The sequence below is a fragment of the Ictalurus furcatus genome, chromosome 21, assembly GCF_023375685.1.
Source record: "Ictalurus furcatus strain D&B chromosome 21, Billie_1.0, whole genome shotgun sequence".
Lineage (NCBI taxonomy): Eukaryota > Metazoa > Chordata > Actinopteri > Siluriformes > Ictaluridae > Ictalurus > Ictalurus furcatus.
The window spans coordinates 13903325-13915581 of record NC_071275.1 but is presented as its reverse complement, the minus strand read 5'-3'; the positions used below and the strand labels follow the sequence as shown (position 1 = coordinate 13915581).

At 37.9% G+C, this 12257-nt stretch overlaps 1 protein-coding gene across 2 annotated transcripts in view; it reads left to right on the top strand.

Annotated features, from left to right (window-relative positions):
• Nucleotides 1-7181, top strand: part of foxp4 (forkhead box P4) — a 146482-nt gene extending 139301 nt beyond the window's left edge. For both annotated transcript variants that reach the window (XM_053652984.1, XM_053652983.1), the window contains exons 17-18: nucleotides 492-664; nucleotides 1789-7181. In XM_053652984.1, the coding sequence (XP_053508959.1) occupies nucleotides 492-664; nucleotides 1789-1936 (321 nt within the window). In that variant the 3' untranslated portion in view covers nucleotides 1937-7181. The remainder of the gene's footprint in view (nucleotides 1-491; nucleotides 665-1788) is intronic.
• The last annotated feature ends 5076 nt before the right edge of the window (nucleotides 7182-12257 follow it).

Sequence of the window (12257 nt, the reverse complement as noted above, 5' to 3'; positions counted from 1 at the left end):
CTGATCTCAACTGGTAAATCATTAGATTATTTTGAAGGTGTAATAAAAAAAACCAGAATAAAATAAACAAAATAAAAACAGAAAGCTGCTTCACCGTGTCTTTTCTTGTTGACGTTGGGTACACTGAGCAAGCTCTGAGATGCAGCGTTACAGGTAATACAGGAGTAGAAACACGGCGTCTGAACATCAGTTAAAAGCGTGGAAATGTTCAGGCCTGTACAGAGCGTCCGTCATAAAACAGGCCAGCTTTGTGCTCCTGTACTGCAAGTCACTACCTGTTCACAACATGCCTCCACCGCCTCTCAACTTTAATACGGCTATAAATCCTCTCACTGCCTACTCTGACCTGTGCCTGCTGGTCCAGGCATACATGCTCAAATGTGAAGTTTTAAGCTGACACTGTATCATGAATGTGATATCTCCACCCACTGCATGATTTATATTATTAGCACACATCACTAATAGGTGTGTCCGTGTGTGTGTGTGTGCAGGCGGCGCTGGCGGAGAGCAGTTTGAGCCTCCTGAACAGCCCCACGCTGATAAACAACAACACAGGAGCCAGCCTCAACATGCTGCACATAGGTCATGATGATGTGAGCAGCACCGTGGAACAGGTGAACAGCAATGGCAGCTGCAGCCCCGGCCTGTCTCCACAACAATATGGGTAAGACAGGACAAGATATAGACACACACACACACACACACACAAATACATTTACATGCCTCACAAATCTGCATTTTCCTCCAAATCTTACCAAAATTCAAATTCTGAATACTTCACTGTGAAACTACATATCACAGGTCACCTGAGAGTATAAAGGTGAAATAAATGTGTCTATTTTTTTGGAAATATGAAACAAAAAGCTCATTTTAGTGCCTGTCACATGACCTAGTTCTTAACTGCACTCGCATCTGTAATCTGAAGGGCAATCCTATAACATAGGAAGTAGATTATTTCCATAAATGCTGTTTATGTCACTGATAATTGCACTGAAGATAAATAAATGCTGTAAAATCAGAAGACCTCAAAATGTCTCAAGCAAACCGGGTCAGCGAGGCCGCTATGTAGGGAATTATACACAACAAGGTGTGATCTAAAAGAAAAATAATCCATGATGCAGCCCAATGCGAAAGCAGTTACAGTAACTTCCTATTCCTTCCAGTAACTTCCTATTTTTCCTATAAGAACACATCCCGAAGTGTTTTAATCCTCTTCTACCACAGACATTTACTAACAATTAATGAATTTTTGATTTATTAAAGAATGACGTATACTTTTTATCCATTTATAGTTAAATTTAATTTTATGGAACGGCCACAGAACAAGTTCATTCTTGTTATCGGTTGCAATATATCAGCTATAAACCGTATTTCCCTCACTAGCCTGTCTTTCCTCTCTCTGTTGAAGTTAATAAGACAAAAAACAAAAACACAGTTTGTCATATTACAAAGAAACTTGAACATGCGAAGTCCTGAAGACTTTCCATTGGTGGAAAACTTACTGTGCTGACACTGGAGACGCCATACAAGTCCTAGAGATTTACTGTAGCTGTTACTACAGAAACAGCAGCACTGATTTGCCTTATAGCCGACACTACAGTCAGAAGTTATGCTGATCTAACCAATCAGATTTAAGAATTCAACTGAACAAGATTGCCACCTTCTAGAATTCATACTGGCAATTCATAACAGATTATGAATCACAGCAAAACGTATATAATATGGTAAGTGTTATTGAATTTGTGTGTGTGTGTGTGTGGGTGGGTGTGTGTGTTTTCGGTGCCTCAGACACCAGATCCACGTGAAGGAGGAACCCGCAGAGCTTGAGGAGGACAGCCGGCCCGTGTCCCTCATTGCGTCCGTCACTCAGAACCTGAGCATGCCCAGTGACGAGCGCGACATGGAGGAGGAACTTCCCACGGAGGAGCTGGAGTAAAGGTGGGCGGGGTTTTGCCGTGCCCGCCTTTCCTTCTTGCGCAAGGCCTAAATAACCACAAAGAGGAAAAACAAAGAGAGATGATACATAAGCAACCCCAACACCAAGAAACCAAAACAGGGTGTACCCCTCATCAGTCCATCGTGCATTTTATTTTTTGTCTTTTTAGCTTGGTTTTGATTTTTTATGTCTCTCTACTTTTCCTCAGTTGATCTCTTCACTAAGAAAATGTTTTAAAGTCCCAGAGACAAGTTCTAAGCCACTCGTGTATTTGAGACTGGTGCAGCCGGTTTGTATCTCGTACTCGGAACAGTCCGTCTCAGACTGACGGGCAAACGCATCACGAGTCCCCCAAAGCGTCTCACTCTGCTCTTACTGTCTTATCAGCTTTAGTTCATTTTTTTACTTATTTGTTTTGCCTGAGAACTGCTTTGGGATAAAAATGCAGCTGTGGTTTACCTCGGAATGACGTTCACACATCCAACAAAGGAAAACATGAACTAAACCATTAGAATGAACTGGTTCAATCCTGGACTTTTAGGTTCTGTCAGGGGTGTGATGCCCCTTTGCTGAACAAAATAAAATTGAAAAAAAAAAAAAAAACCACCAAGGGATCAAAACATGACCAGAGCAACTGACTCCCTTTGTCCTACCCTGACCTTTGACCTTAAGATTTCTGGACTCTTGAAAAAAAGAGGGGTGGAGTTTTCCAGTCTTGGAGCAGTGTTAACATTTTGTGATGGCTAACCGGCTCAATCTGTCTTCGTCTGACATCTGATGGCGAGAAACCAAACAGCTCTCTCTTTCTACTTTTGTTAGACCAGTCGAAGAAAAAAAAAAGATGAAATTGCCGTCGTCCCCCGGAAAAAAAAGACATCTTTTTCAGGAAAAGGAACCAGGACCAACTGGTGTGTCAGCACTGGCAGCAATGATGAGGCGTCAAAGCTCAGAGACATGACTTAACTTTGATTCGAACGTGTGTGACGTAGCTTCTTGATGCTCTTTTAAACATTTATTTCACATTCATTATTTCACAGTCAGCGACTTCTACAGGATCAGCCTTTCACATTGTGGTGTACTTTAGTTATAAATATGTAGGTTGATTTTCTGTTGTTATTGGGTTTTTTGGTTTTTTTTTTTAAAACTGATGAATTGTTATCATTCCAAATGGGCTGGGTTTTCCTTTACCCAAAATGCTCCATTACCTATTACTTAAAGATTATTGAGAAGAGCACTTACCATCAAGGTAGCAACAGAAACAAGGACTACAAAAGAAACAGAGGACATTTAATACCAGGAACATAGGCTCGATCAAAGTGGGTTTGAATGTGCAGGTTCTCTGTAATATCCCTCCCTACAGGCACTCTTTTTTTTTTCCTTTTTTTATTTAACATTTAACATTTAATTTCAGAAATTCCTCTTGAAATTCAGCTGCGATACAAAGCGTTGTTTTAAAGAGATGATATTGTGGTCACAGAATACCTCAATCCATGGTATTCCCTCGCAATGTCAGGGGGATTCTTACTGTGGCCTAACTATTTCAAAGATTTATACATCATCTAGATATACGAATGCTTATCGAAATGTCTGATCAGCATGTGAGATTTACAAACTTTAGCTTTCACCGAACTTGGATAAACACATAAACATTCATGGCAGTGGCATACCAAATTCAATTTTTAATTTCATTTCTTCTTTTTTTTCTCTCCCAATTTATTTTCGTTACAGGTTACCAAAGAGATTTGTAGTAAACCAAATACCCTCCGATTTTTAAATTTCTTGTCTTTTCTTTTCTTCTTACTAAAGAAACTGTCCATAAAAAAGTTATTCCTTAAATTATTATGCTGTTATTTTATTGTTGTTGTTTTTTTTTTTTTAAGTTGAATATTAAGTGATCTGTTAAAGACTTCTAGTGCAGAACATTCCAAAAACCAAAGTGTGAGATGCAAAAGAGAATTTGGTGGTTACACTGTTTTAAATATAGTATGTAAAGTGAATGAGTTAATCCTATGGGGTGTAAGGCCAAAAAGAAGCAGTATTGTCAAGCCTCTTTCAGTTCCTTAGATGATAAAGCACTTAACAAAATAAATAAATAAATAAAGCTCTACCCTCTCATGCTCAGGCAACGGCAAAGTGTTAAGAACACAACCTTCGAAAACGCCTCAAGGTCTCAGATATGAATACTTTTACAGACATAAGGCACTTGAATGACAAATGCTCAATATACAAATACTCATTTTTCATTAGATTGTTTTTATTTTTCAACAAAACACTCATTTTTCACATTGCCTTTGGTTTTATTGACGGAGTCCATTGAACATTACTGTTTCAAACATTTCAAACGTATTCATCTGAAGGATAACCAACAGGAGATAAATAGACATCTGTTCAAAAAAGATATACAAAACAGACATTTGAGGGACAGCTTCAATGACAATTGCACTTCAACAATCGTGTTTAATCTGAGAGGAACTTTTTAAACAAAACACACTCATTCTTTTTTTCTGTTTTAACTGAGGTTTGTTTAATGCACCTGCTAAAGGAATATTTCATTTCATTCTTTACACACACAAAAAAAGATAAAAACCAAAAATGTTGCTACCTCCTTTTTGAAATAGTCCACAGAATAAATGGCCAATGAAAAACATCCATAGTTATATACACCGTCTTGTTTCCCATTCATCCTTTAAAAAAAAACCACAAAACCAAAATATGCTTGTGAACAAAAAGCTTGTCTGGCGATCCTTGATCCTGAATTCATTTGCATGAATGAAACCAAGCAAACAACACACACCATGCTGACAAAAAAAAGTAATAACTACCTCTCCCCTTCCAAAAAAAATAAAAAATGCTGAGTCTTGTTAAGTGCGAAGCATTAAACGGTTACCATTATTTAAAAAGGTCTATTCCAAATTGCGCGTCCACCATCTTTAAGCGATCTATTAGCATAGTGTCTGTGTACAGGTCTGCGGCGAGGAGGCATTAATTGCGCGCTCTAATTCCGCATGCATAACGAGGGGCCAGGCCCTGCTTTAAGCCAATGAGGCGGCCGGTCATTAGAGTGCGCTCAATGGGCCAGTGTCAGAAATGATGATGGGCAGAATGCATTAACGCAGGTCCTCTCGTTCAAACACCCCAATCCCCCCCCCACGTCCGGCTTTCCAATTAACGCAAAGCATGGCTTTATGGCGGCTTCGGGTCAGGGGGAAAAAAAGAGCACAGACGCCCGCACTGAGCAGCGCAGTTGAGTGTAGCAGTGACTAATGACTAGTTTTTTTTTTTTATTTTTTTTTTTTTGTGTTGTTGTTTGTTTGTTTTGTTTTTTTTCATCCTGTAGATCACTCAAAAGACGAGCTGCAAAGAAGCCGGCTAAGTAGTGCTGGTGAAACCAAAATATCCCAAAGATAAACATAGAGCTTAAACGTCCATGCTAAAGATGACTACGATAAGGCATATAAACAGGAATTGTGCTGAATCTCTCAGTAATAAGGAACTGCTGCATTTACGCATTTACGAAAGAACGTCAATCGTGCTTTAAGGTACACACCTGTAAACAAAGTTGTTTTATAAAGATGTAGACTGATGTATGTCAGTGGTATTAGCGATCACCATAATGTTTTTGTTAATCTTGTTGTAATGATGTATTATTGTATATTACAGCTTGGCTTAGCTCTCGAGGGCATTTCTCTCCCCCATACTTTTTGTCTTTATATATTTTCTGCAGGTTTTTTTTTTTCTTATTGTTAATTTCCTACATCCTTCTAGCTATTGTAAAACTTCCTATACTGTATTGCTTACGCTGTATCTATTTATCATATTATGTGCTGCAGGTATCATTATTTTCACTCCTGTTTTATTTTTTTTCTTCACAAAACATCTGGGACGATGCTTTTTTTAAAAGTGTATTATCTCAAAAAAAAAGGAAAAAACGACGTAAAGATTAAAAAATTAGGTTATGTGGTTTAGGTAAAAACACCAGTTTGTATATTTATCTTAGTTAGGTCTATTTTGATACTTTTTCTTTTCTTTTTTTTTTTTGTCTCTGTATTGCATTTATGCATTTTTAAGGAAAAAAAGAGAGAAAACAACATTTAAAAAAAAAAGTTGAATTCATTGTTGCAATGATACCTCAGAAGGACTTTTTTTTTCTCAAAGGACAGGACCAAAACCTCAAACAAGGAGAAAGAGAAAAATACAAATCCTGAAGAAAAGAAAAATATGTAGCCCTCTCTTGCTTTAAAAAAAAAAAGAACTTTGAGGTGTTTGTTGGTCCTTTTTAGGTGCCAATAGATGTATTTGTACAGATTCCCTTTAAACCAAATCATTCCTGTAGTTTGCAGAAACGTCTCAAAGCTGTCGGTCACTTGGCAATGGTGTTTTATATTACAGCGAGTCTGTCTTTATTCGTCACGTTGGTTCAGAGCCCAGTGGACTGCGCAGCAAGGCTCTCGTTAGCTTAATTGGCATTAATGGCTTAGTAATTAACAAGAAGCTGATGTGTTGTTGTCGTTTTCATGCCATCACTGATTCTATTGATTCTTTATACTTTTTTCTTTTCTTTAAATACTGTCCTCGATCTCTAAAACAATGGGACCATGATTTCTGCTACAGCCTGTTCTTTTTCTGAAATCGGCTCTGTTGATGGTTATTTATAATATCATCGAATTCCTTCCTAGTCAGTGCTAATTGGTTAGAAATTTAAAGCTTTTGCATTGTGGGATACCAAACATGATTCCAGTGTCACTGAATTACACTTAATCTGAGTTTAATCATGTAGGTCACCTCCTTTTTTTTTTTTACCATTACTTCTATTGAGCTGTCCATCGAGCTCCATTTCTGTGTGATTGACAGCTTTAATGTGACGTTATCCAGGAAATGGATCCTTACCGAGGAGCTTTGCCTGATGGTATTATTATATTATTTTATTTTTTTGGCCAATCGAATGGATCTACCACTTTAGCTCTTCTTTCATTTGCATCTTAAGAATGTGTGTACATTTTTTATCAGCAGTGATTTCTATGTACTTAGTTTAGTATAAATATATATTTTTTTGTTTACCTTTTTATTTTGTTTGAAACTTTCGAATGAAAACTTTAGGGGAAAGAACACATGGTGGTTCTGAGATGGTATTGAAAAAAAAGGCAACTAGCCAGCCACCGTTATTGTTTTTAACCCTGGGGTGACCGTGTTTATGCCAGTCACTGCCATTTTTCTTCATGCTGTATAAAAAAAAAAAAAAAACACATATATCTGTGTATTTGTAACCTGAATCTTCTTGTGTCTGCCCATGCAGACAATAAAAAAACTGTACAGTAGTTCTAGTTGCATGTAATCTGTACTAATTATTGACAATGGCATTATAAAATGCAATAAAATACTTATTACACTGTCCACAGCTGTGTCCACTGTGTGCGCTCATTTACAGACACAATGGTTGAAGTATTTTGGTTTAATTCAGGATGATGGATTTTAGAGATAATCATATGGAAAACGTGAGAAGTGCTTATGTGTTGCATCTGTCTTTCTGTACAGCTGCAAAAAAAAACAACACACAACTGCCTTTGGTCCAGAAACAAAAATGTGTTCTTGATTAGCAGCAGACAAAAGAAAGGGGAAAATGAGCACCTTATTTGACTCTAACCATATCAAGTTTGGCATGAGCAAATTATTGGACCTCATTTGCTCACACCAAAGGCCCTGAAGCTGTTTACGCAGCACTTGCTATGCAAATTTTAAGATCTGGACTGACTGGTGGACCAGGAAGTGGAGAGGGGAAGAAGGGAAGCATCCGTTTGATGGGCTTTCAGGCGATGTCATTTGGTAAAAACATCTGGAGAGAGGTCTGTCCAAAGCCTGGCTGGAACAGACCTCCTTAAAATTAGAGTAATAGGGTAATGTTTACAAGTGCCACTTTTGTCTAAGAGGATCAAGATAATGATAGTTATTTGCTTTTCATTTTTACTCTCATTGCACGCATGCATTTTTTTTCTGAACTCCTCTTACAAGCTGTCTGAATTGCTGCCAAGAACCTTCATCTCAAAAGGACGAAAATAATATGTAGATATTGTTAAAATGATAGTGATGCATGACTCATGAGTTATCAGGCTTTACAAAAGTACATTTGGTCAGATACAAAATTGCAAATCATGCCTGTAATCAACCGATCCAAGGCAGTGACCCCTTCGGCAATCTATTGCTTTAGCTTAGTGATTCACAATGATTGGAAGGTGATTCAGGAAAAAAAAAAAAAAAAGAAAAAAGAATTTAAAAGGAAATCGGGTTGTTTAAGCAACAAATGAGATGTTTATGGACATATAGTTGAATTTGAATGTTGTATAATTTAACAAAAGTTTGTGTCTGAATTTCTATTGAAATAATGAGTTTTTCCACAGCCAAAAATGAAATCATAAATCACAATATAACACCTTTCACACATTAAAATTCTGATTTTTATAATGCTTTAGAAAGAAAAATAAATTGAACAAAAACAATATAATGGAACAAGCAGAAAATGATGTAAGAAAAATGCAGTAAATTAAAAATAATGAAATAAATAATTGGTAAAATTGTATAATAAATAAATAATTAAGACAATGATAAAAAAAAATGGGGTAAAGCGGGAAATTTTAGCTTCAGGAAAAAAAATTTAATTAATATTGAATCCAAATTTAAACAAACAAATAAATAAATCAATAAATAAATAAGAACTGAGACGACAAATATAAAACTAGAGAACAGCTAAAGTAAAACATGTTTTACGGTATATGGTTTTAATGCATCTTCTGTTCAGATCTTCCCCTGTGCCTCGGGGCATGATGTCATAGAGCGCGATGCAGAAATTCCGAATGCCCCATGGCCTCAGTTGCTGTGTTTCAGGCTCCGTCCACCAGGAGGGGTAAATAAACCAGCCAAAAAAGTGAGTGCGGCGAAAAAAGAAAAAAAAAAACGCAAGGAAGAAAAAACAGAGCAGGACAGGCCCAGCCAGAGTCCTTTCACACTCCTGAGAAAATCTCATGCTGACACACAGACAGGGTGTGGAGTGTTATTGCAACCTGCTTAGACTTGGGATCGGGTTCTCTTCTTCAATCTTGGCATATGTCAAATATGCATAGCTTAAAAACCTGAAAAAAGATGCACTGAGTGCTTGAGATGGGGTTGTTAGAAAAAAAAAAAAAACAGACTGGGCGTTTTTTTTTTCAGGTGCAAGCTGTGATTATTACATTTCATTTATTTTTCAAGAAAGAATGGTTTGTCAGACCAGTCAACAGAAAACAAGAAAGGAAAACAAAGACAAACATCCCATTGCACAGCAAACAAAATGATGTTACATGAATTCACAATTGATGTAATGCACCTATATTGACTTAATCTCATAATGCACACCGATATAAAGCCCTCATGGACTTCATGACTTAGAAGTATAGACTGCACACCTGCAAGACCATCCACCCCAGACTCTGACTCTGTCCCAGAGCTGTTTACATAATGACTATGACTATTAAAAACCATCTTACAACACACTGTCCACATCATGTCCCAGACTCTATTGCACAATCCGTCTTGCACTCATGGCCACCCTAATGAGTGTAATTAAGAAGTCCCTGACAGACCAGGACTGGCCTGGATCACTGGCTCATACAGGTCTCGAGTGGGAGAACAAAAGCATCTTTGTGAGTGATTGGAACCACATTTTCATCCAGTTCCTTTTCTTACTCTCGTACCATTCCAAACTGCTCAAAGTCCCTGAAAACAATCAGCATCAAAAGGTTAAAATAACACCTCAAAAAGTCCTTCTAGATATCTGTGGAATGTTGTGCATTTCTCTCGCACTACCTTGCTCTGCCTTTTATCTTTTCTTAAAACACCTTTCTCTAAAGGCTACTCAAATTGCCATTGGTTCAGTCTAACACTCTGTTACATTCCATCTAAAGTATCTGTCTCCTCTTCTTCTCCACCTTCTCCATCAATCTCATGATCTCATACACAACTTTATGAAATAGACTTGTTTGCTGTGTCTTCATATTGAATGGGACTGCTAAAATTCTACCATCAGTAACTTGGCATTTCTATTATGAAACCATTATGATTGAGCCTTATAGCACGGGATCTCATTATAGGCATACAACTATTAAATACACACATAGACACATACACATTGAAAGACAGATAGGCAACACCATTTGATCTGAATCATTTTCTGTGTCCATTTGCCTCTGTTGTGTAATTGTACTTCAATTGGACTGTGCTTACTTAGTCTATTTACTTCTAGATTCTCCTCCAAAGCCATTTTGAAAAATCAATTATCAAGAAAAGAATCAACCTCATTAATGTTTATTACAGCTGCTATGATCTCAATAACTGATGATGATGTACTGTATGTGTCAGGGCATCAAAGCAGGTTTAAATAAATTAGCTCCAATGCACAAAATGTAGGAGCCTTTTTTGTTAAATGTGTGTGAATGTACAACCTGGGCTAGAAAGAAATCAGCCCCAGCTTCAACTTCATACCATTCTGTGTATTTTACGTTCAGTGGTTAGTGGTGCTATTGGTGGCTTAGTGGTTAGCACGTTGCCTCACACCTGCGGGGTTGGGGGTTCGAATCCCAAATCTGCCTTGTGTGCACAGAGTTTGCATGTTCTCCCCGTGCTCCGGGGGTTTTCTCCGGGTACTCCGGTTTCGTCAACCATTCCAAAGTTATGCATTGTAGGCTGATTGGCGTTTCGTCCGGCTTGTGCCCCGAGTCCCCTGGGATAGGCCCCAGACTCCTCTGCAAACTTGTGTAGAATAAGCGGTATGGAAAATGGATGGATGGTTAGTGGTGCTGTTATTCTTGGTTCTACATTTGTTAACAGAAAATAATATGATGCATATGCCAAATAAGTATGCCCTTTATTTTTTTATGTATGTTTTTTTTTCAGTGCAGAAAAGGGAGGTCTTAGCCCTGCTAACACATCTATACCAGCCAGCCCTGATCATAGCAGCTATTGGTATGAATGAACTCTAAGGTGTTACCACTGCTTATCTTAAACCTGCCAATTTCTGAGAAACTCCCAAGCATCTGTAGACAAAACCTGAACCTCCAAGTTTAGGTATACACATTCTTTTATCTGGACATTCCAGGTACCCATACTGCATGTTGATATACATTATAGTTTTATTTAAGCTTTTCTTTAAGTAGATAGCATGTATAACAGTGCTGGTGGTTAGCCAAGGACTATTAGGTCTGTTCTGGGTCATATTATTTCATAAAAACTGTGCCTATAGGGAGGAATAGCATCCCATGGTCTCCACGGACCAACGTATTAAACTGGGTCCTACAGAACCCAGGAAGATGCATTTGGTATGCATTATGGAAGGTATATAGTGTTTATTTTTGTCTCAATCTCACTCAAGAGAAGCGTAAGTGATCCTTTAACTGAAAAAGTGATAGTTAAACACTTTTAAGTTTAACAGTGAACTGTAATGTTTGGTAGCTATACAAATGAAACTAAGTTGTAATATTGACTCATTCATTTTCAGCAATTGCTCTGATCACAATCAGAGTTACGTTGGATCCAGATCCTATCGTAACACTTGGCATGAGATTGGACTACTTGCACAAACACTTCTGCATTATAACTAAAACGGCACTTCTGCTTCTTCCACTATAATGGCAGTGGCGCTACTTTACACACGGTCTCCTCAGGAGTAACAGAATTCAATGTCAGTGATGTTCATCGTATGTGTAAGAACCCTTGCAAAGCTCCTTTTAGTAAGCTGGAGAAAGGCATCAGACTGTATTCTCCGTCATACATAAACAACCATGATAGCTAGAAAATCTGTTAATAGGATGCAAGAATGACATTATTGTAAGACTGGAAAAAATTAATAGATACAAGATTCTCACTATTTCAAGACGGAAATACAGCATAGCCCTGAGTGCAAGCAGCCCATTTCACCCCAGATGGGATGGTAGTCCATCACAGTGCACATACACAAATTACACGTAGGGGCAATTTAGCACAACCAATCCACCAATCTGTATAGTTTCGCACACTGAGAGGAAACTAGAAAACCAGAAGGAAACCAGGGCAGACACACGGAGAATATGCAAACATTGAGTTCCGGATTGAGGCCTCAGGATCAAACCAGGGACCCTGGAGCTGTGAGGCGGCAATAATGTAATAATCTTTACTCATTTTTGACTAGTTCTTTAGTGCAAATGTCAAGGTTTGCCCATAACACACATGGTCTCACACATGCAACATAACATGACAATTTCCTAACAACTTGCACTACTCAGTGGTTATGAAAATATTCAAAAGTTAAAGTTCATGCACT